This window comes from Microcaecilia unicolor, chromosome 4 (assembly GCF_901765095.1).
Source record: "Microcaecilia unicolor chromosome 4, aMicUni1.1, whole genome shotgun sequence".
Taxonomy (NCBI): domain Eukaryota; kingdom Metazoa; phylum Chordata; class Amphibia; order Gymnophiona; family Siphonopidae; genus Microcaecilia; species Microcaecilia unicolor.
In genome coordinates this window covers 287165782-287190189 of record NC_044034.1, presented here as the reverse complement: position 1 = coordinate 287190189, position 24408 = coordinate 287165782, and the positions used below count along the sequence as shown (strand labels likewise).

At 48.7% G+C, this 24408-nt stretch overlaps 1 protein-coding gene across 1 annotated transcript in view; it reads left to right on the top strand.

The window, feature by feature from the left end:
- NCAPH (non-SMC condensin I complex subunit H) overlaps window positions 1-24408 on the top strand; it is a gene marked incomplete in the record, with an annotated part of 295343 nt that overhangs the window by 145177 nt on the left and 125758 nt on the right. The window contains 1 exon segment of the mRNA XM_030202485.1: window positions 19943-20049. Within this exon segment, the coding sequence (XP_030058345.1) occupies window positions 19943-20049 (107 nt within the window).

The following is a 24408-nucleotide window of genomic DNA, read 5'->3' as shown; positions in this document are numbered from 1 at the left end:
CTGTCGAATGCTTTTTCTGCGTCGACCGTGAGTATCGTCAATGAGTCCCCCCTCCTTTGGGCTCCCCAGATTAAATTCAATGTGCGCCTGATGTTGTCTGCGACTTGCCTATGTTCTATAAACCCCGATTGATCTTCGTGTATTAAATGGGGCAAAATCTTCTTCAGCCGGTTTGCCATAATCTTAGCTAAAATTTTAACGTCTGTATTCAGCAAGGATATCGGTCTATAAGATCCACAGACCGTCGGATCTCTCCCTGGTTTTAACAGCACCGAGATCCCTGCTTCGTACATACTATTAGGCAAACCCCCCTCTACCCCACAATTGTTTCCCATTCTTACTAACAATGGTCCCAATTCTTGGCTAAAAATTTTGTAGTATTTCGCTGTGAACCCATCAAGCCCTGGTGCTTTTCCCCCCTTTTAATCCTTTAATAACCCCCATAACTTCTTGTAGTGTAATTGACGCCTCTAACTCCACCCGTTGCTGTTCCGTGACCCTTTGTAAGCCTAACCCACGCAGGTACTCCCTAATCTCTTCCTTAGAAGCCCTGGTTCCCCTGGTGTATAGTTCTGTATAATAACGTACAAAGTGTGCTTTAATCTCTTCATCCTGGTAAACCATGTGGCCTCCCTGTCCTTTAAGTTTAGTAATTGTATTCGCTATACACCTTTGACGTAAGCCACGGGCTAGCATACTACCCACTCTATTACTAAATTCAAAAAACCTTTGTTGTACCAGGCTCCTATGGTACTCCATCTTATCCATCTGTATTTTCTGCAGCTCAGTTCTCCACTTCATTAAATCTACAAAGCTATCAGGATCTCCCTCCCTCTGATGCACCTCCTCATAATGTGCCAGGGACTGTTGCACCTCTAACTCGTGGGCCATCCTCTCTCTTTTTCTCTGGGCCCCCTTACTAATAAGATGCCCCCTTAAAACCGCCTTCAGGGTATCCCAAAGTGTCCCTTCTGAGACTGATCCCGTATCATTAAAGCTGAGGTATTCCTTTATAATTGCCTGTATCTCTTGACATCCCTCCACTCCCTCCAAAAGTGTTTCATTGAGTCGCCATGCTGAGACCCTTTTCTGATTTCCCATTCCCTTCAATGTTATCCAGATGGGTGTATGGTCAGAAGCATGTATACTTTCAATCTCCGAACAAATTTATTTCCCTCCATAAGTCACAACTACACCAAATTGCATCAGTCCTAGTATAGATCTGCTGCGTGTGTGAATAGTGTGTGTAAGTCTTTTGCCCAGGGTGTTGTAGTCTCCAGACATCTAGTAGATCAAGATCTTTCATTAATTTAAGGAGGGATCCCCTATTCCGTGCACCCCCCTCCAGTCTTCCCTTAGAGTGGTCAATCCCTGCCATTGGTAGATTAAAGTCACCACCCATTACCACCTTCTCCCCCCACAAATGCCACCAGTTCATCCCTTATAGAATCAAAATATCCCCCTTGCCCTGCATTCGGGGCGTATATATTCACAAATGTAATAAGTGTGTTGTGAATCCTCCCCTTCCATATCATCAAGCTGATCAATCCATAGACTGGTGGGTTGTGTCCATCTACCAGCAGGTGGAGATAGAGAGCAAACTTTTGCCTCCCTATATGTGGTCATGTGCTGCCGGAAACTCCCCAGTATGTTCTCTATCTCAGCAGGTGGTGGTCACACACAGCAGCAGCTCTGGCTAGGCCTCCAAGCCTAATTTTTAGGTTTTGTTGAGTGCCTGGGGTTGAGGGCTCTTTTGAGCAAGTGCAAACCTGGTGGTGCCAGGTCCCTCCTTTTCTCCCCCCTCCCGCTGGCTCCGTTAAAAAAAAAAAAAAAAAAAATTTTAAACGTCCTTAAAGGCGTTTATTTCGACGTTTATTTAAACGTTCATTGCAGCTACTCACTGGGACACCAGTTCGTTACAGCTCGGAGCGGACAGCAGGTAATTTTTACCTTTTTATAGCGGGCAGGGGGTTCCCCGATTCTTCTCCTCGTGGCATATGGCGTCGGAGGGCGAGGGCGCAAAGGGTCGCTCCCCGGATCGCTTGAGCGCTTCTAGAGGGGATGCGGGGGTCTTACAGCCTGATTCGCCCTTGTTGGGTGACAGTTTCGTGACCGATGACTGTCCCGGTCCTTCCTCCGGCGTGGCGGTTTTTCCCGCCATAAACGCCCATCCCCCGCTCCTCGCCTCCGCCATCTTGGCCGGCCACGCGGCTCGGACGGCTTCTTCGTGGGCCGCCCTTGAGGTTGGAGACATTAATGCCATGAACGCCCTTAATTTGGGCGACGGCACAAAAGCGGCTAAAGTTAAGCGCCGTTCTTCCCGCGCGGCTCCTTCGCGGAGTGTCGCGCCGGACGCCATTTTGGATGCGCAGCATGTCTCTCCCCCGCTCTTGCGAGCGCCGGTTGAGGGTGCGTCTAGGGCTGTTGCCCAGGCTGCGGAAGTACACAGTCTGGGGGGTTTCTCCCCCGAGTTTGTTTTGCTGCTGCATCAGGCTTTCCTCATGCAAAACGCTGCCCCTGCTCCCTCGTCTGGTAAAGAGGTTGAGGTTCCCAGAGGTAAACGCCCTCGGGTTGATTCCCAGGCCTTGGAGGACTTTGTCTCCTCCGATGTAGATGAGGGCAGCGTGTCTGAGGTCTCCCAACGGTCCTTTGCGGATTCCTTGGAGGAGACGGATCCCCGCTCGGATGGAGCGGATGACCCCTCTGCAGCGCGGCTTTTTAGCCTAGAGGATTTGCCCAACCTGTTGTTACAGGCCATGGACACTTTGAAGATTTCCTCTCCGGAGGACGTCTCTCCCTCAGCCCCTGTTGGCTCTGCCATTATGCTGGGGACGAAGCGCCCGCCTAGAACCTTCCACGTGCATGATGCCATGCACACCTTAATTTCGGCTCAATGGGATATCCCGGAAGCGAGCCTTAAAGTGGCTAGGGCTATGTCCCGCCTCTATCCTTTGGCTGTGAGTGAACGTGAGGCCTATCTGTGGCCTACCGTGGATTCTTTAATCACTGCGGTGACTAAGAAAACGGCGTTGCCGGTGGAAGGTGGCACGGCCCTAAAGGACGCCCAAGACAGAAGATTGGAGGCGGCCTTAAGGTCGTCCTTTGAGGCGGCTGCTTTAAGTTTGCAGGCCTCAGTTTGCGGCTCCTATGTGGCCAGGGCGTGCCTGACTATGGTGCAGCGGGCTTCCCCCTCGGATCATTCCTTGAGGGCTGATTGGCCGGCCCTGGAATCGGGCTTAGCCTATTTGGCAGACTTGCTGTATGATGTCTTGAGGGCCTCAGCTAAAGGCATGGCTCAGACAATCTCTGCGCGGCGGTGGCTTTGGCTGAAAACATTGGTCTGCTGACCACGCCTCTAAATCCCGCCTGGCTAGATTGCCTTTTAAAGGCAAGCTGCTCTTTGGGGTCGAGCTGGACAAAATCGTGACCGATCTCGGCACGTCTAAGGGCAAGAAATTACCAGAGGTCAGGGCTCGGGCTAGTACTCGTCCCGGTACCTCCAGAGGACGGTTGCAGGAAGCCCGTCGGTACCGCCCGGGCAAGTCGGGTTCCTCTGCCCCCTCTTCCTTCAAGAGGAATTTCTCCCCCAAGCAGCATTCCTTTCGCAGAGACCGCCGTCCCGGAGGTGCTTCCTCCGGTCCTCCCCCAGGGTCTCGTACCCAATGACGGGGCCTTGGTCCACGCCCCAGTGCAGATTGGAGGACGGCTGTCCTCGTTTCTGGGCGAGTGGACCACAATAACTTCAGACGCGTGGGTGCTGGAAGTCATCAGAGACGGCTACAAGCTAGAGTTCTGCCGACCCTTAAAAGACGGGTTTGTACTCTCTCCCTGCAAGTCTCCGGTCAAAGCTGTGGCAGTGCAGCAGACCTTGGACAATCTGATCCGCCTGGGCGCGGTCGTTCCTGTGCCAGAAAGTCAGCTTGGCAAGGGACGTTACTCCATTTACTTTGTGGTACCAAAGAAAGGAGGTTCTGTCCGGCCTATCCTCGACCTCAAAGGGGTCAATCGGGCCTTGAAAGTGCGGCACTTTCGCATGGAGACTCTCCGCTCTGTTATAGCGGCAGTGAAGGCAGGAGAGTTCTTGTCTTCCTTGGACATCAAGGAAGCGTACCTGCATATTCCCTTCTGGCCTCCTCATCAACGCTTCCTGCGTTTTGCAGTCCTGGGACGACACTTCCAGTTCAGAGCCCTCCCATTCGGGTTGGCTACTGCTCCGCGGACCTTTTCCAAAGTAATGGTGGTCATTGCGGCCTTCCTACGAAAGGAAGGGATACAAGTCCATCCTTATCTGGATGACTGGTTGATCCGAGCCCCCTCTTATGCAGAGTGCGGCAAAGCTGTGGACCCGGGTAGTTGCTCTTTTGAGCTCCCTGGGATGGATCATCAACTGGGAGAAGAGCCAGCTGCGCCCGACTCAGTCCCTGGAGTACCTGGGAGTTCGATTCGACACCCAAGTGGGCAGAGTGTTCCTGCCAGACAGTCGGATTGTCAAACTTCAGGCTCAGGTGGACCAGTTCCTGGGAGCCTCTCCGCTTCGGGCTTGGGACTATGTGCAGCTGTTGGGCTCTATGACGGCCACGATGGAAGTAGTGCCCTGGGCCAGGGCTCATATGAGACCACTTCAACACTCCTTGCTGCAGCGCTGGACTCCGATGTCGGAGGATTATGCTGTGCAACTTCCCTTGGACCCAGCAGTGCGCAAGGCGCTGAGCTGGTGGATGCAGACAGACAAATTGTCTGCGGGAATGCCTCTGGTGACCCCAGAGTGGATTGTCGTCACGACGGACGCCTCTTTGTCGGGCTGGGGAGCCCACTGCTTGGGAAGGACAGCGCAGGGGCTCTGGTCTCCTGCAGAGGCAAAGTGGTCTATCAACCTCCTGGAACTCAGAGCCATTCGGTTGGCGCTTTTGGAGTTCATCCCGGTACTGGTGTGGAAGCCTGTACGGGTCCTGTCGGACAATGCCACGGCTGTGGCCTATGTCAACCGCCAGGGAGGTACCAAGAGCGCCCCTCTAGCCAAGGAGGCTATGTATCTTTGCCAGTGGGCGGAAGCGAACCTGGAGCAGCTTTCAGCGGCCCACATTGCCGGAGTCATGAATGTCAAGGCGGACTTTCTCAGTCGCCATACCTTGGAGCCCGGAGAGTGGCAGCTATCTGCTCAGGCGTTCTTGGACATCACGAAGCGCTGGGGCCAGCCGAGCCTAGATCTGATGGCGTCATCGGCCAATTGCCAAGTGCCGCGCTTCTTCAGCAGAGGACGGGACCCTCGATCCCTGGGAGTAGATGCTCTTCTCCAACAGTGGCCGACACAAGAGCTCCTCTATGTGTTCCCGCCCTGGCCCATGTTGGGCAGGGTGCTAGACCGGGTGGCAAAGCATCCCGGCAGGGTAATCCTGGTGGGTCCGGATTGGCCCAGGCGTCCCTGGTATGCGGACTTGATCAGGCTCTCAGTGGACGATCCTCTGCGACTGCCAGTGGAACAGGGCCTGTTACATCAGGGTCCCGTGGTGATGGAGGATCCCTCCCCCTTTGGTCTTACGGCCTGGCTATTGAGCGGCAGCGTCTGAGGAAGAAGGGCTTCTCAGACAAGGTCATCGCCACTATGCTGAGAGCGAGGAAGCGCTCTACTTCTACTGCTTACGCCAGGGTTTGGCGTATCTTTGCAGCGTGGTGTGAAGCAGGCTCTCTTTCTCCCTTCACTGCTCCAATTTCTTCAGTGTTGGCGTTCCTGCAAGAAGGTCTGGAGAAAGGCCTGTCGCTCAGTTCCCTTAAAGTCCAGGTAGCGGCTCTGGCTTGCTTCAGGGGCCGCCTGAAGGGTGCTTCCCTGGCTTCACAGCCAGATGTGGTGCGCTTTCTCAAGGGAGTTAATCACCTGCGCCCTCCTCTGCACTCAGTGGTGCCTGCGTGGAATCTCAACCTGGTGCTAAGAGCATTGCAGAAGCCGCCTTTGAACCCTTGTCGAGGGCATCTCTGAAAGACCTGACGTTGAAAGCAGTCTTTTTGGTGGCTATCACTTCAGCCAGAAGAGTTTCCGAGCTCCAGGCGCTCTCATGTCGAGAGCCTTTTCTGCAGTTCACTGAGGCAGGAGTGACTATTCGCACAGTGCCTTCCTTTCTGCCCAAGATTGTTTCTCGCTTCCATGTGAATCAGCAGCTCTGTCTCCCTTCCTTTCGTAGGGAGGACTACCCAGAGGAGTACTCTGCTCTTAAATATCTGGATGTGAGACGAGTCATCATCAGATACTTGGAAGTGACCAATGATTTCCGGAAATCGGATCATCTGTTTGTCCTGTTTGCAGGTCCTCGTAAGGGTCTGCAGGCTGCTAAGCCTACAGTGGCAAGATGGGTCAAGGAAGCCATTGCAGCGGCTTATGTGGCCGCGGGGAAGGTGCCGCCTATCCAGCTGAAGGCTCACTCCACGAGAGCTCAGGCGGCCTCGATGGCAGAGGCCGGATCCGTCTCCTTGGAAGAGATATGCAAGGCGGCAACTTGGGCTTCGGCTCATACATTCTCCAAGCATTACCGGTTGACTGTGGCTGCATGGGCGGAGGCCCGGTTTGGAGCTTCAGTGTTGAGGTCAGGGATTTCTATGTCCCGCCCTGGGTGAGTACTGCTTCGGTACATCCCACCAGTCTGTGGATTGATCAGCTTGATGATATGGAAGGTAAAATTATGTATAATCATACCTGATAATTTTCTTTCCATTAATCATAGCTGATCAATCCATAGCCCCTCCCAGATATCTGTACTGTTTTTATTCTGGTTGCATTTCAGGTTCAAGTTTAGTCTTCAGTTACTTCAGAAAGACTTCGTGTTCAAGTTCTTCCTTCACTTGGATTCTTCAAGAGTTGAGACGAGTTTGTGTTACAGTGAGCTGCTGCATTCCTCTCCCCTCCGTTTTACGGGGCTGGATTGAGATTTAAATTCTGCCGGCACTCCCTCCCGCTTCGTGCGGCTGTAGGGCAGCTTTGTACCCCTCCCGCTTCGGCGGTGTTAGGGTCAGTCAGCTCCTCCCGCGGTTGCGGTTGCAGGATAAGCCAGATCCCCCCCGCATCGGCGGGTGTGGTGTCCCTCCCCCGCTCCGCGGGGATGAGCTGGACGGATTCCCCTCCCCCACTTGTGTGGGGATGAGCTGGGTTAATTCCCCTCCCCCGTTTCGGCGGTGGTGAGCTGGGCAGAGTGTCCCTTCGTGGGTGTAATTCTCTAAGTGCTGAGTCCTGCGGATGGAGCTTTGATATCGACATACTGAGGAGTTTCCGGCAGCACATGACCACATATAGGGAGGCAAAAGTTTGCTCTCTATCTCCACCTGCTGGTAGATGGACACAACCCACCAGTCTATGGATTGATCAGCTATGATTAATGGAAAGAAAATTATCAGGTATGATTATACATAATTTTACCTTCAAAGCTATGCATCTTCCCGCCCCATCTTTATATATTGCTTCTTTTACAAATTGCAACCCGTCTCTAACATAAATGATTAGTCCTCCTGTTTTACCACCCTTCGGATCTGCCAAGGGGAAACTCTCCCCCAGACCCTTGTTCGATATTAGCGATACATCTGTTGTCTAATATGCGTCTCTTGTAACATTACTACATCCCATTTCATCCTTCTTAGTTCCCGAAAAATAATACTTCTCTTCCCTGGGCTGTTTAAGCCATTTACATTCCAAGAACCTACCCGAATCCCCCCCCCCCCCCCCCCCCCCCCTCAACTGGCCTATTTTCTCTCCAGCCAGTTCTTTCTTTCAGGAAGTGCTTCATCGCCAGAGGCCTTCATTTAAACTTTCATATCCCCGTCAAAACTTGTTCTTCACCCTTACCCCCCTCCTCCCTCTTCTTTCAAAGCCCACAACTTTATAACAAACAAACAATGCCAAACTCTTAACATCTCAGTAACCTACTGAATCTTCACCGGTCAGTTACCTCCACCCATCTTTTCAGGGTCTAGACCCAAAATCCAATCAGGTCACATTGTCCAGCTGAGGTGACCTCCTATTTGCTCTGTCCACCTTCTCCCAACTTGCATCAGTCTTACTGTGTCCCCCCTGTCGGGGCCTTGGGGATACTCTGGGATCAGCAGGCAGATTAGTGCATCCCATCTCAGCCAGAATTTTACAGGAGCCCTCCTGCTTTTGTAGTCTGCACGATTTATCACCCACTGAGACCTGGAGACCTGAGGGGTAAAGCCATCTGTATCGCAACCCCTCCTTCTGTAAATAGGAGGTGACCTCTTTAAAGTCCCTTCGTTTTTGGAGTGTCAGCTTAGCTAAATCTTGAAAGACCTGAGGCTTACAGCTTTCCCAGTGTATCTCCCCCAGAGCTCTTGCTTTCTTCCATATCTGGTCTTTCACTGTGAAAAGTCATGGTAGCATACTATAATGTCTCTGGGCAAGTTTCCTCTCTGCGGGCCAAGGCTCCTATGCGCCCTATCAGTCTTTATATTTACAGCTCCTCGGTCTTCAGCTGCTTCTTTGCCATTTTGCAGTATAAATGCACTCAGTTCTTGCACCACAGCCATTGCATCTTTAAATTTCTCCTCCTCTGGTACTCCCTTGATCCGCAGATTACATCTCCTAGATCTGTTTTCTAAGTCTTCAATTGCCCTCTCCAAGTCTTCCCGTAATTTTTGTTCCGTCGCTAATTCTGATTGTATATGTCCAACCTCTTCCACCATCGCCTCTACCTTCTCTTCCATCTCTGCTATTCGCCCTCCGATCTCCTTCACCTCCGCGTTTAACTCCGCAACCGCCGTCTGGATGCTTTTCCTTTTCGCGATGAGCTCTGATTTCATCTCCTTGAACCATCTGGAGATGTCTCTAGCGTTCACCGCCATCTCGCCCGCATCTGCAGTGTCGGGGTCTATTTCCGACTCAGAATCCTCCGGCGCCATTTTCGCTCCGCGTGTCACAGCCTTCTGGGAGCCGCTCTGCCCTATTCCCGGCTTCTCCAAAACATATTTAAATTTTGACAGCTTTTTTTGCACCGCCATCGTTGCCATTGTTGAGATTCTCTGCCAGTCAAGCAAATTCAGCAGATTTCTTCGGGGATTTAAGCTCACTTTCTCGGTCTCCAGCGGAGCTCCGTTATTATGCGGCCATTTACCAGTGCTGACGTCACTTCCTGATGCTCCAATTTTCTGTGCATTACAAGCCTTATTCTAGAGTCACCAGAGATTTTGACTACACTCCTGTGGGAATCCTGTGGCAATTTCTGCCATATCCACAGTAATCATGTGCATTCCAAGGGATTCCCACAGTCCCCATTCCCGTGCAGCTCTCTCACACATAAGAAAAGGAGAACAGGTACATGTCAGGCAGTACCCTCCTCTTCTGCTGTCCGGTGCTGAAAATAAAACTTGAACCATGCGGTTCAAATTTTACTTTCAGCACTGGGCAGCTGAAGAGGAGGCTGCTGCTTGACTTGCAGCTGTTCTGCTTTCCCTCCATGTGTATCTACCACAAGCCAAGGGGGGAAGCAGAAGAGCACTGGGTTTTGTGTGCCCGGGGGAGGGGGGAGCAGATTGAGCTGGGTGTCTGTCAGTAGAGGAGGGAGTGAGAACAGGGTGCTTGTGTTACTGAGGGGAAGGAAGTAACTGTGGAGATATATGCAGGTGGAAGAGAGGGAGAGCTTGAGAAATGTGTGAAGGGATTCAGTTATTGGGGATGGTTGTTGGGAAATAGCTACAGGGGTCACCAAGAGAAAGCTATGGCAGTATATGCTGTGGGAAGTGTTTGGGAGTAGTGATTGAGAGCATGTTGTGCTGGAGGAGGGGGGGGGTGTGAGAGCTCTGGAGCCATGAGAAGGGGTGTGTGTGTGTGTGCATGCGCCAGGAGCAGGAATGGAGACTAGGGAGAAGGGATTGTCCATCCTGGAACGGCAGCCCACATGGAGCAGAAGCAGCCCATAAGAAGCATTGTTGTTGAGTATATTCTCCAGCAGCACTCTTGGTAGAATCAATTTAAAATGTTAGTTTTGTTCTTTTTTGTGGGGAGGGGGGAACAGAAAAGAAGAATTGATGCTACTCTGGATTGGGGGGGGGGAGCAGGAGGGATTGAGGGAGGCTGCTACTTGTTGGGGAGAGAGGAGAAAGATAGGTTGCTGCTGGAGGTGGCTGGGTAGGTAATGAGGATCTTTAGGCTGCAACTGCTGGGAGGGGTGGCTGGGTAGGTAATGAGGATCTTTAGGCTGCAACTGCTGGGAGGGGTTTAAAACTTGCAACTACTGGGGGCAGGTGAGCAATGGAGAAGGGTTATGAGTTGCAGCTGCTTGGAGGTACGTGGGTAATGTGCATCTACAGCTTTAGCCTCACTCCCTTTGCCGCAGCAACTGCAGCCTATATTCTCTCTCCCTTGTCAGATAGGCTGTGGGTGGGCGGTCGGGCAGTAGAGAAGAGCAGTAGCCTCTTATGCACTCCTTTCCTTCTACTGTAATACATAGCTTGCTGTACATCACAATGAGCCCATTATGAATGTGTGATTTATAAATGTGCATGAATAAATCCAGTCATTCCGAATCTGGCTGCTAGATTTTTGGACTGGGTCTTAGATCCTAAGAAAATTTGTCATGGCCTGTATAAAAACACATATGTGGGAACTCTAAATAAATAATATGGATTTTTTTATGACCTATGAAAGATAATTGGAACCATTTTAAACAAAGACTTTAAATATCTGAGATCTTTCTCCCATAAAATTATATGAGTCACATATAGTTTGCAAATAGAAAATAACTTTTTTGGATTTAACTGTTTTTAATTCAGATGTGTGGATTTGTGGTTACACATCATTTGTCTGATAACAAGGCTGACAGTCGCTCAAAAGCGCATGGTTCAGGATAAGGTATCTTTCAAAGATATCACCAAAACAGGAAAGATAGGGTATCCTGATAGTGAGGTTGCAAAAGAGACCGTAGTGGATCAGGTGTCCTTAAATAAAAATAAAAATCAGACAAAAGATTGCAAATTAATACTGTCAAGTACTAAGCATCATGTAAATAGGAACAACAAACATACTTTGAAATGTCTATATGCGAATGCCAGGAGCCTAAGAAATAAGATGGGAGAGTTAGAATATATTGCACTAAATGAAAAATTAGATATAATAGGCATCTCTGAGACCTGGTGGAAGGAGGATAACCAGTGGCACACTGTCATACCGGGGTACAAATTATATCGTAGTGACAGGGTGGATCAAATTGGTGGAGGGGTAGCATTATGTATTAACGAGAGCCTTGAATCAAATAGATTGAAAATTCTGCAGGAAACAAAACACTTCTTGGAATCACTGTGGATTGAAATTCCATGTGTAAAGGGGAAAAGGATAGTGATAGGAGTGTACTACCGCCGCCTGGCCAGGATGAACAGATGGATGCAAAAATGTTAAAGGAAATTAGGGACTCAAACTGGACAACACAATAATAATGGGTGATTTCAATTACCCCGATATTGACTGGGTAGATGTAACATCGGGGCATGCTAGGGGAGGTAAAATTCCTTGATGAAATCAAGGACAGCTTTATGGAGCAGCTGGTACAGGAGCCGACGAGAGAAGGAAAAATTCTAGACCTAATCCTTAGTGGAGCACATGATCTGGTGCGGGAGGTAATGGTGCTGGGGCCGCTTGATAACAGTGATCATAATATGATCGAATTTGACATTAGCTTTGAAGTAAGTATACATAGGAAATCAAATATGTTAACGTTTAACTTTAAAAAAGGAGACTATGATAAAATGAGAAGAACGGTGAAAATAAAATTACAGGAGCGACTGCGAGGATGGCCTGGAAGCCCAGGCCAAATATATTCCGAGTATTAAAAAAGGAGGACAGAAGACCAAAAGTCAGCCAGCGTGGTTAAAAAGTGAGGTGAAGGAAGATATTAGAGCTAAAAGAAAATCCTTCCGAAAATGGAAGAAGGAACCGACTGAAAATAATAAAAAAACAGCATAAGGAATGTCAAGTCAAATGCAAAGCGCTGATAAGGAAGGCTAAGAGGGACTTCGAAAAAAAGATTGCGTTGGAGGCAAAAACAGTAAAAAAATTTTTTTTAGCTATATTAAAAGCAGGAAGCTGGCAAAAGAATCGGTTGGACTGCTAGATGACCGGGAAGTAAAAGGGGCGATCGTGAAAGACAAAGCCGTAGCGGAGAGGTTAAATGAATTCTTTCCATATCATCATGCTGATCAATCCATAGACTGGTGGGTTGTGTCCATCTACCAACAGGTGGAGATAGAGAGCAATCCTTTTGCCTCCCTATATGTGGTCATGTGCTGCCGGAAACTCCTCAGTATGTTCTCTATTTCAGCAGGTGGTGGTCACACACAGCAGCAGCTCTGGCTAGACCTCCAAGCCTAATTTTTAGGTTTTGTTGAGTGCCTGGGGTTGAGGGCTCTTCTTGAGCAAGTGCAAACCTGGTGGCGCCAGGTCCCTCCTTTTCTCCCCCCTCCCGCTGGCTCCGTTAAAAAAAAAAAAAAATTTTTTTGAACGTCTTTAAGGGCGTTTATTTCGACGTTTATTTAAACGTTTATTGCAGCTACTCACTGGGACACCAGGTCGTTACAACTCGGAGCGAAAAGCAGGTAATTTTTACCTTTTTATAGCGGGCAGGGGGTTCCCCGATTGATTTCCACGTGGCCTATGGCGTCGGAGGGCGAGGACGCGAAGAATCGCTCCCCGGACCGCGTGTGCGCTTCTAGCGGGGATGCGGGGGTTTTAAAATCTGATTCGCCCTTGTTGGGTGTCAGTTTGGAGACCGGTCAGTGTCCCGGGTCTTCCTCCGGCGCGGCGGTTTTTCCCGCCATAAACGCCCATCCCCCGCTGCTCGCCTCCGCCATCTTGGCCGGCCACTCTGCTCGGACGGCTTCTTCTTGGGCCGCCCTTGAGCTGGGAGACGTTCATGCCATGGCCGCCCTTGATTTGGGCGACGGCAAAAAAGCGGCTAAAGTTAAGCGCCGTTCTTCCCGCGCGGCTCCTTCGCGGAGTGTCGCGCCGGACGCCATCTTGGATGCGCAGCATGGTTCTCCCCCGCTCTTGCGAGCGCCGGTTGAGGGTGCGTCTAGGGCTGTGGCCCAGGCTGCTGAAGTGCACAGTCTGGGGGGTTTCTCCCCCGAGTTTATTTTGCTGCTGCATCAGGCCTTTCTTATGCAAAACGCTGCCCCTTCTCCCTTGTCCGATAAAGGGGTTGAGGCCCCCGGAAGTAAACGCCCTCGGGTGGATGCCCAGGCCTTAGAGGACGCTGTTTCCTCTGATGTAGATGAGGGCAGCGTATCTGAGTTCTCCCAACGGTCCTTTGGGGATTCCTTGGAGGAGACGGATTCCCGCTCGGATGGAGCGGATGACCCCTATGCAGCACGGATCTTTCGCTCAGAGGATTTGCCCAACCTGTTAATGCAGGCCATGAGCATTTTGAAGATTTCCTCTCCGGAGGACGTCTCTCCCTCAGCCCCTGTTGGCTCCGCCATTATGCTGGGGACGAAGCGCCCGCCTAGAACCTTCCACGTGCATGATGCCATGCACACCTTAATTTCGGCTCAATGGGATGTCCCGGAAGTGAGCCTCAAAGTGGCTAGGGCTATGTCCCGCCTCTATCCTTTGCCTGAAAGTGAGCGTGAGGCCTTTGTTTGGCCTACCGTGGATTCTTTAATCACTGCGGTGACTAAGAAAACGGCGTTGCCGGTGGAAGGTGGCACGGCACTAAAGGACGCCCAAGACAGAAGATTGGAAGCGGCTTTAAGGTCGTCCTTCGAGGCGGCTGCCTTAAGTTTGCAGGCCTCAGTTTGCGGCTCCTATGTGGCCAGGGCGTGCCTGACGTTGGTGCAGCGGGCTTCCCCCTCGGATCCTTCCTTGAGGGCTGAGTGGCCGGCCCTGGAATCGGGCTTGGCTTATTTGGCAGACTTACTGTATGATGTCTTGAGAGCCTCGGCTAAAGGCATGGCTCAGACAGTCTCTGCGCGGCGCTGGCTTTGGCTGAAACATTGGTCTGCGGACCACGCCTCTAAGTCCCGCCTGGCTAAGTTGCCTTTTAAAGGCAAGCTGCTCTTTGGGGTCGAGCTGGACAAAATCGTGACCGATCTCGGCACGTCTAAGGGCAAGAGGTTACCAGAGGTCAGGGCTCGGGCCAGTGCTCGCCCCGGGATCTCCAGAGGACGGTTTCAAGAAGCCCGTTGGTACCGCCCGGTCAAGTCGGGCTCCTCTGCCCCCTCTTCCTTCAAAAGGAACTTCTCCCCCAAGCAGCATTCCTTTCGCAGAGACCGCCGTCCTGGAGGTACGCCCTCCGGTCCTCCCCCAGGGTCTCATACCCAATGACGGGGTCTTGGTCCATGGCCCAGTGCAGATTGGAGGACGGCTGTCCTCATTTCTGGGCGAGTGGACCAAAGTAACTTCAGACGCTTGGGTGCTGGAAGTCATCAGAGACTGCTACAAGCTAGAGTTCTGCCGACCCTTAAGAGACGGGTTTGTACTCTCTCCCTGCAAGTCTCCGGTGTTTCCCTGGCTTCGCAGCCAGATGTGGTGCGCTTTCTCAAGGGAGTTAATCACCTGCGCCCTCCTCTGCACTCAGTGGTGCCTGCGTGGAATCTCAACCTGGTGCTAAGAGCATTGCAGAAGCCGCCTTTTGAACCCTTGTCGAGGGCATCTCTGAAAGACCTGACGTTGAAAGCAGTCTTTTTGGTGGCTATCACTTCAGCCAGAAGAGTTTCCGAGCTCCAGGCACTCTCATGTCGAGAGCCTTTTCTGCAGTTCACTGAGGCAGGAGTGACTATTCGCACAGTGCCTTCCTTCCTGCCCAAGATTGTTTCTCGCTTCCATGTGAATCAGCAGCTCTGTCTCCCTTCCTTTCGTAGGGAGGACTACCCAGAGGAATACTCTGCTCTCAAATATCTGGATGTGAGACGTGTCATCATCAGATACTTGGAAGTGACCAATGATTTCTGGAAATCGGATCATCTGTTTGTCCTGTTTGCAGATCCGCGTAAGGGTCTGCAGGCTGCTAAGCCTACAGTGGCAAGATGGGTCAAGGAAGCCATTGCAGCGGCTTATGTGGCCGCGGGGAAGGTGCCGCCTATCCAGCTGAAGGCTCACTCCACTAGAGCTCAGGCGGCCTCTATGGCAGAGGCCGGGTCCGTCTCCTTGGAAGAGATTTGCAAGGCGGCAACTTCGGCTTCGGCCCATACCTTCTCCAGGCATTACCGCTTGACTGTGGCTGCTCGGGCGGAGGCCCGGTTTGGAGCTTCAGTGTTGCGGTCAGGGATTTCAATGTCCCGCCCTGGGTGAGTACTGCTTCGGTACATCCCACCAGTCTATGGATTGATCAGCATGATGATATGGAAGGTAAAATTATGTATCATACCTGATAATTTTCTTTCCATTAATCATAGCTGATCAATCCATAGTCCCTCCCAGATATCTGTATTGGTTATATTCTGGTTGCATTTCAGGTTCAAGTTTAGTCTTCAGTTCCTGTTCAGGAGGACTTCGTGTTCAAGTTTTTCAATGGATTCTTCAAGAGTTGAGACGAATTTGTGTTACAGTGAGCTGCTGCATTCCTCTCCCCTCCGTTTTACGGGGCTGGATTGAGACTTAAATTCTGCCGGCGCTCCCTCCCGCTTCGTGCGGCAGTAGGGCAGCTTTGTACCCCTCCCGCTTCGGCGGTGTTAGGGTCAGTCAGCTCCTCCCGCGGTTGCGGTTGCAGGATAAGCCAGATCCCCCCGCATCGGCGGGTGTGGTGTCCCTCCCCCGCTCCGCGTGGATGAGCTGGACGGATTCCCCTCCCCCACTTGTGTGGGGATGAGCTGGGTTAATTCCCCTCCCCCGTTTCGGCGGTGGTGAGCTGGGCAGAGTGTCCCTTTGTGGGTGTAATTCTCTAAGTGCTGAGTCCTGCGGATGGAGCTTGGATATCGACATACTGAGGAGTTTCCGGCAGCACATGACCACATATAGGGAGGCAAAAGGATTGCTCTCTATCTCCACCTGCTGGTAGATGGACACAACCCACCAGTCTATGGATTGATCAGCTATGATTAATGGAAAGAAAATTATCAGGTATGATACATAATTTTACCTTGCTTCAGTCTTCACTGAGGAAGATCTGGGTGGGATACCGGTGCCTGAAATGGTATTCGAAGCTGCGATTCGGAGAAACTTAATGAATTCTCTGTAAACCTGGAGGATGTAATGGGGCAGTTCTACAAACTGAAGAGTAGCAAATCTCCTGGACCAGATGGTATTCATCCCAGAGTACTGATAGAACTGAAAAATGAGCTTGCAGAGCTATTAGTAATATGTAATTTATGCTTAAAATCGAGCGTAGTACCGGAAGATTGGAGGGTGGCCATTGTAACGCCGATTTTTTTTAAAAGGTTCCAGAGGATATCCGGGAAATTATAGATCGATGAGTCTGATGTTGGTGCCAGGCAAAATAGTAGAGTCTTAAGAACAACATTACAGAGCATATTCAAAAGCATGGATTAATGAGACAAGGTCAACATGGATTTAGTGAAGGGAAATCTTGCCTCACCAATCTACTACATTTCTTTGAAGGGGTGAGCAAACCTGTGGATAAAGGTGAGCCGGTTGATATTGTGTATCTGGATTTTCAGAAGGCGTTTGACAAAGTACCTCATGAAAGACTCCAGAGGAAATTGGAGAGTCATGGGAGAGGAGGTAGTGTTCTGTTGTGGATTAAAAACTGGTTAAAAGACAGAGAGTAGGGTTAAATGGTCAGTATTCTCAATGGAGAAGAGTAGTTAGTGGGGTTCCCCAGGGGTCTGTGCTGGGACCCCTGCTTTTTAACATTTAGTGACTAGTGAGTAACTAGTGAGGTAATTACATTTGCTGATGACACAAAGTTATTCAAAGTCGTTAAATCATGGGAGGATTGTAAAAAATTACAAGAGGACCTTACGAGACTGTGAGACTGGGCGTCTAAATGGCAGATGACGTTTAATGTGAGCAAGTGCAAGGTGATGCATGTGGGAAAGATGAACCAGAATTATAGCTACGTCATGCAAGGTTCCACGTTAGAAGTCATGGACCAAGAAAGGGATCTAGGTGTCGTCATTAATACATTGAAACCTTCTGCTCAGTGTGCTGCTGCGGCTAAGAAAGCAAATAGAATGTTAGGTATTATTAGGAAAAGAATGGAAAACAAAAATGAGGATGTTACAATACCTTTGTATCCATGGTGCATCCGCACCTCAGATATTATGTTCAGTTCTGGTTGCCGCATCTCAAAAAAGATATAGTGGAATTAGACAAGGTGCAGAGAAGGGCAACAAAAATGATAAAGGAGATGGGTCGACTTCCCTATGAGGAGAGGCTAAAGTGGCTAGGGCTCTTCAGCTTGGACAAAAGGCGGCTGAGCGGAGATATGATAGAGGTCTATAAAATAATGAGTGGAGTTGAACGGGTAGATGTGAAGCGTCTGTTTACGCTTTCCAAAAATACTAGGACTAGGGGGTATGCGATGAAGCTGCAAGGTAGTAAATTTAAAACAAATCAGAGAAACTTTTTCTTCACTCAACGTGTAATTAAACTCTGGAATTTGTTGCCAGAGAATGTGGTAAAGGCGGTTAGCTTAGCGGAGTTTGAAAAAGGTTTGGACGGCTTCCTAACGGAAAAATCCATAGACCATTATTAAATGGACTTGGGGAAAATCCACTATTTCTGGGATAAGCAGTATAAAATGTTTTGTACTTTTTTGGGATTATGCCTGGTATTTGTGACCTGGATTGGCCACTGTTGGAAACAGGATGCTAGGCATGATGGACTTTTGGTTTTTCCCAGTATGGACATACTTATGTACTTGAATGATTCATTAGATCATCTGCATCAGCAGCAGAAACGAGGATTCCTTAGCATAGGCAGCAGATGAATCCATGAACTGGTGGGTTGTGTCCATCTACCTGCAGGTGGAGATAGGTATAACTAAAGTGAATGATACTGGATGGCCAGCCCCTTCATAGGTTAGTATATCTCTGTCTCCAGCAGGTGGTGGATGTCTGCTTACCAGCTCCTGGATTCTTCTGTTTGGGTCGTCTCCTGGGTCTTTGTGGCCAGTTGAGTTTGGTGGTGACTGACTCCTGGTGACATCCTTGGAGGTATACCTCCTTGGGGGTCCCTGCCTTACCCCGTGTCCCCTTTGACTCTCAAGCCGAGCTGCTAGCTGAAATCTTCATCACTTTCAAAAAAAAAAAAAAAAAAGTCATACAGCAACAGAATCTGTTCCTCTCAGCAGCCGATTAAAAAAAACCAAAACGAGGCAAGAAACGGAGGACGAAGAACAGCAAACACACATTTTTCCCTCTTCTTCCCGCCCCCCTTTTTTTTTTTTTTTTTTTTTGCCGGCAACTGTGGCCTGGCTTGGTGCCTAGGTGCCCGTGGGCAGCTTGGCAGTGTATTTGGAGCAGGTAGAGGTCTCCACTCCGGAGGACCACACTCCAAAGAGGAAGGGGCCTTGTTGGGTCCCAGTTCCCCTTTGCATTCCTTAGCTGCCTCCTTTGGAGGTTCCCTTTGCCCCTCTAGGATAGATGAGTTTGAGGAGGGTAAACTTCTGCAGGAGGAGTCAGATGACCCTACTTCTGTCAGAGTTTTCCATAGGGACGCGCTTCCTTCCTTTATTTCTAATGCCTTGGTAGCTTTAAATATATCAGATCCAGAGTCTCAAGCTGTTTCCTTGGTTAATCTTAAGATGGCCAGCATGCAGAAGCCTTCTAAGGCTTTTCCAGTTCACGATTCTATTCAGGAGCTGATTTCAGCTCCTGAATAGTGGTCAGATCCTGATGGGTCTTTCAAAGTGTCCTGGGCTATGTCTCATCTTTATCCGGTAGCTTCTGATCAAGCGGATAAGTTTGTTTTCCTTATTTTTGTAGCACCGGTGTGTACCCAGCGGTAATTGGGTAGTGATGGCTCACTGCCCGGTTAGTGCGGGAGCCCTTATCCGCCACCTCAATGGGTGGCGGTAAGGACCCCCCCCCCCCCCCCCCCCCCCCGAAATGGCTGCTCCTGAAGGAAAGAAAGACCTACCTTTTATCCACTGAGGTAAAAAGGGGCCTCGGCGCACATCAAAAAAATGTGCCAGCGCAGGCCCCCTTTTGCCACAGCTTGGTAAAATGGGCCCATAGTGATTAAAAAGAGGAAGCCAATTATCTAACTATATAGATTTAAAATCACTCCAATATCTAACTGCAGGAATGGAACCTGTAGAAGTCTTGTAAACCACGGAAGTCTCTACTAATGACTTAAATTGAGCTATTTCTAATTATAATTTACTTATTTTCCCATGGAAATAATCTACCAACTTTTTTGCCGAAAGGGGCGATTGAATGTCCATGTGTATGGTCTAATATAATAGTTCATTATTTGAAATAACTTATTCTGATTAAGCAGTTCTTTACCCTCTAGATCAGAATAATATAATTTCCTCTTTGTTTTAATGAGACATTTGTATATACTAACTGCCTTTCTCCACTTATCCCTATTCCCAACTGCTCTGTTTTTCTAACAGATATTCTCCAGTCTCCGATAATTATTGTTTCTGTATATTCAGTTCTGTATCAAACCAAGGATTATTCCTTTGAGCTCTAACCTGCTTCTTTGACTTAAGAGCAATAGAGTCTAAAACCTCTTCAGATAGTACATTCCAATTATCAATAAATGCAATATCACTATTACAGGACAAGAATTTTTGCTTTATGCTAGACCAAAATGAATCATGAGCTATTTTGCCTCTCATAATCACAGAGGAAGGGGATACTGATTTTCATCTTTCACAAGTGGAATTTAGACTATACAAATGTGTGATATTATAAAATTAATAGCATGGCATTTTTTTTCCAGGTTTGTAACGTGGTATAAAATGCTCTGTTCTAATAAACCTTACAGGCCAGTTGAAAATCTTTTCTATATGGAAGAGCATAACGCTGATAACTGATTTATCATCTGCAGGGGATGACAATTCAGAAAAAAACATCAAGATGAAGAAAGCAAAGAAAATCTTTGAACTCAACTTTGAGGAAGATATTGACTTTGAGATACATTTCCGAGAGACTAGAGTATGTATTTTATAGTTCTGTAGTTAAATTCTGCTTCTGTTTCAAACCTGTGCATATAGATTCTGACTAATGCTAAACAGGTAATGTTGATGTTTGTCCAGACTAAAAGAAATTATTGCATATTGTGATTCCATAGCACTGAAGCTGATTTGCCGCCTTATTTTCGAAAGAGAAAGATTCCCATATTTCGACCCAAATCAGGAGATGAGCGTCTTTCTCCCGTGGGCGCCCAAATCGGTATAATCGCAAGCCGATTTTGGGCGTCTTCAACTGCAATCTGTCACGGAAACGGTCAAAGTTGACGGGGGCATGTCGGAGGTGTGGTGAAGGCGGGGCTGGGGTGTGTTTATCGGCCAAGGAGAGATGGGCGTCCTCGGCCGATAATCGAAAAAAGAAAGGCGTTTTTAGCGTGAATTTGAGTCACTTTTTTTGGACCCTTTTTTTTCACAAACAAGTCCCAAAAAAGTGCCCTAAATGACCAGATGACCACCGGAGGGAATCGGGGATCACCACTCTTGACTCCCCCAGTGGTCACTAACCCCCTCCCACCCAAAAAAATACTTTAAAGACTTTTTTTTTCCAGCCTGTATGCCAGCCTCAAATGTCATACCCAGCTCCATCAAAGCAGTATGCAGGTCCCTGGAGCAGTTGTTAGTGGGTGCAGTGGACTTCAGGCAGGTGGACCCAGGCCCATCCCCCCTACCTGTCACACTTTTGGTGGTAAACGGGAGCGCTCCAAACCACCCCCAAAACCCACTGTACCCCCCTTCAGCCATAAGTGCTATGGTAGTGGTGTAGAGTTATGGGGAGTGGGTTTTGGGGGGCTCAGCACCCAAGGGAAGGGAGCTATGTAGTTAACTTTGTTTTTTTAATTGTTACAAGTTCCCCCTAGGGTGCCCCGTTGGTGTCCTGGCATGTGAGGGGGACCAGTGCACTACGAATCCTGGCCCCTCCCATGACCCAATGCCTTGGATTTGGTCATTTTTGAGCTGGGCGCCTTTGGTTTCCATTATCGATACTGCCCAACTCAAATCCGCACAAATCTGATGTATTTGGCTGGCACAAACCGTATTATCGGAAAAAAGATGGATGCCCAATTTTTTTGAAAATACGGTTTGTCCCGCCCCTTCACGTACCCGTTCTCGGAGATAGACGCCCTTGGAGATGGGTGTTCGCATTCGATTATGCCCCTCTTGGTCTTGCAGGTATTAGACAGTGAATATAAAGAACCATTACGGAGTCTAGTGACAAGAGCACCAAAGGACATTAGATAAAATCTAGCTGGTGATCTTAAGCACGGTTTCAGCTGCACCTGTTTTCCAACTAAAAATATAAGCCAAGATCACAGCTGCTCAGATTTTAGATGGTTCAGTTCCACTTCTTAGGACAGATTTTCAGCACTAGGAGGGTAATTCTATAAAAGTGTACCTATATTTAGAAGCTTATTCTATAAAGGAGAGTAGGCACCTACTTTCCTTTATAGAATGTTAGCATAACAAATATGTGCCTAAATGCTGGATATAGTATATTATGTGTGTGAGTCCTGTCCATCTGTAAAATATGTGCTTTCTTTGTCCTGCTAGACCATTATGATGATTAAAGAGAATGGGAGATATTGGAGATCCCTGTGGAACTCTATAATCGGGAGACCAGTCTGAAGTGGTGGATCCTCTCATTTTGTCTTTGTATGTTCTGGATTTGTGGAACCCCATGAACCACTTAGGAACATCTTTGCAGATGCACATTGCATCAAGAATTGTAGATAAGATATTGTGATCTACCACGTTGAATGCACTGGACATGTCTAATTGTAATAAGCTAATCTTCCTACCTGTTAAGATTCATCTGAATTTAGATATTAATTTAATGAGAACCGTTTCAGTACTGTATTTGGGTCTAAATCTCGATTGTGTGTAGTGAAGTAAGATGTGTGATATGTATTCCATTAGTTGACTTCCTACCAAGACCTCCATTACCTTCACGAACAGGGATATTGAAGCCACCGGTCTGTAACTGGATGTTTCATTCAATTTACTTAAAGGATTTTTAGGAATAGGAGTTAAAATTATATTTCCCTTCTCTTTTCTATCCAGAAAATATATACACGCACACGCCAGCCTCTGGACACAACATCATCATTCCATCATAATTTAAGTTAATATGTCACCATTCAGTGAATTCATAGTGAAATTTTTACTTTTTCAAATCTTTTCAATTATAAATAAGTTTATTTGAACTAAATTTTATTTTCTGGATTTCCCTCTTCAACATGATCATGTTTTGTGAGTCTGCATCAGGAAGCCAGGAATTTAAAATTCACAAAAAGCACCATCATTGTATCAGCAAACCACGCTGATATCCACAGCACTGAAAGGAAAAAATGGTGATGGCATCTTAAGTTATCTGATATCTGACATCACATGCTCATACAAATTAACTAACTTCTGCAAACTACTGAAGACCCATCTGTTTAACAAGGCTTACCACAAAGATCAACCAATGTGAATATACACAACTCCTCCACACTTATTCAGAACTGTCTTACAATATCTGCTTGTTATACTACCATTAGGTTTGATCATTATAATGTTGCCCAAGATTCTTCTGTAACACTAAGTGTCTTACACTATCTGCTTGTTATCCTACTATTATGTTTCATCATTACCATGCTGCTTAAGATCCTTCTGTTACACTAAATGTATACTTTCTAATATATTTTCAACATCCATGTTGTACTGTAAGCCACATTGAGCCTGCAAAGAGGTGGGAAAATATGGGATACAAATGCAATAAATAATAATAATAATAATATTGAAGTCCTCTTTTCCTCAACAATAGTCCAATCAAAAGGGTACTTTTTCGAAGCAAAATGGTTACTCCAAACTGATATATCTCCAGTCAAATTTCCCAAAGTGTTAATAAGTTGTTGAAACTTGTTCTTCCGTCTCTGTATCACACATCTCCCTTGGTATCTCACTGAAATGTTCTCTTCCATATCATCATGCTGATCAATCCATAGACTGGTGGGTTGGTTCCATCTACCAGCAGGTGGAGATAGAGAGCAAACTTTTGCCTCCCTATATGTGGTCATGTGCTGCTGGAAACTCCTCAGTATGCCATGAACGCCCTTAATTTGGGCGACGGCACAAAAGCGGCTAAAGTTAAGCGCCGTTCTTCCCGCGCGGCTCCTTTGCGGAGTGTCGCGCCGGACGCCATCTTGGATGCGCAGCATGTCTCTCCCCCGCTCTTGCGAGCGCCGGTTGAGGGTGCGTCTAGGGCTGTAGCCCAGGCTGCGGAAGTGCACAGTCTGGGGGGTTTCTCCCCCGAGTTTGTTTTGCTGCTGCATCAGGCCTTCCTTATGCAAAACGCTGCCCCTGCTCCCTCGTCTGGTAAAGAGGTTGAGGCCCCCGGAGGTAAACGCCCTCGGGTTGATTCCCAGGCCTTGGAGGACTTTGTCTCCTCCGATGTAGATGAGGGCAGCGTATCTGAGTTCTCCCAACGGTCCTTTGCGGATTCCTTGGAGGAGACGGATTCCCGCTCGGATGGAGCGGATGACCCCTCTGCAGCGCGACTCTTTAGCTCAGAGGATTTGCCCAACCTGTTGGTGCAGGCCATGGGCATTTTGAAGATTTCCTCTCCGGAGGACGTCTCTCCCTCAGCCCCTGTTGGCTCTGCCATTATGCTGGGGACGAAGCGCCCGCCTAGAACCTTCCACGTGCATGATGCCATGCACACCTTAATTTCGGCTCAATGGGATGTCCCGGAAGCGAGCCTTAAAGTGGCTAGGGCTATATCCCACCTCTATCCTTTGCCTGAAAGTGAACGTGAGGCCTATCTGTGGCCTACCGTGGATTCTTTAATCACTGCGGTGACTAAGAAAACGGCGTTGCCGGTGGAAGGTGGCACGGCCCTAAAGGACGCCCAAGACAGAAGATTGGAGGCGGCCTTAAGGTCGTCCTTTGAGGCGGCTGCTTTAAGTTTGCAGGCCTCAGTTTGCGGCTCCTATGTGGCCAGGGCGTGCCTGACTATGGTGCAGCGGGCTTCCCCCTCGGATCATTCCTTGAGGGCTGATTGGCCGGCCCTGGAATCGGGCTTGGCCTATTTGGCAGACTTGCTGTATGATGTCTTGAGGGCCTCAGCTAAAGGCATGGCTCAGACAATCTCTGCGCGGCGGTGGCTTTGGCTGAAACATTGGTCTGCTGACCACGCCTCTAAATCCCGCCTGGCTAGATTGCCTTTTAAAGGCAAGCTGCTCTTTGGGGTCGAGCTGGACAAAATCGTGACCGATCTCGGCACGTCTAAGGGCAAGAAGTTACCAGAGGTCAGGGCTCGGGCTAGTACTCGTCCCGGTACCTCCAG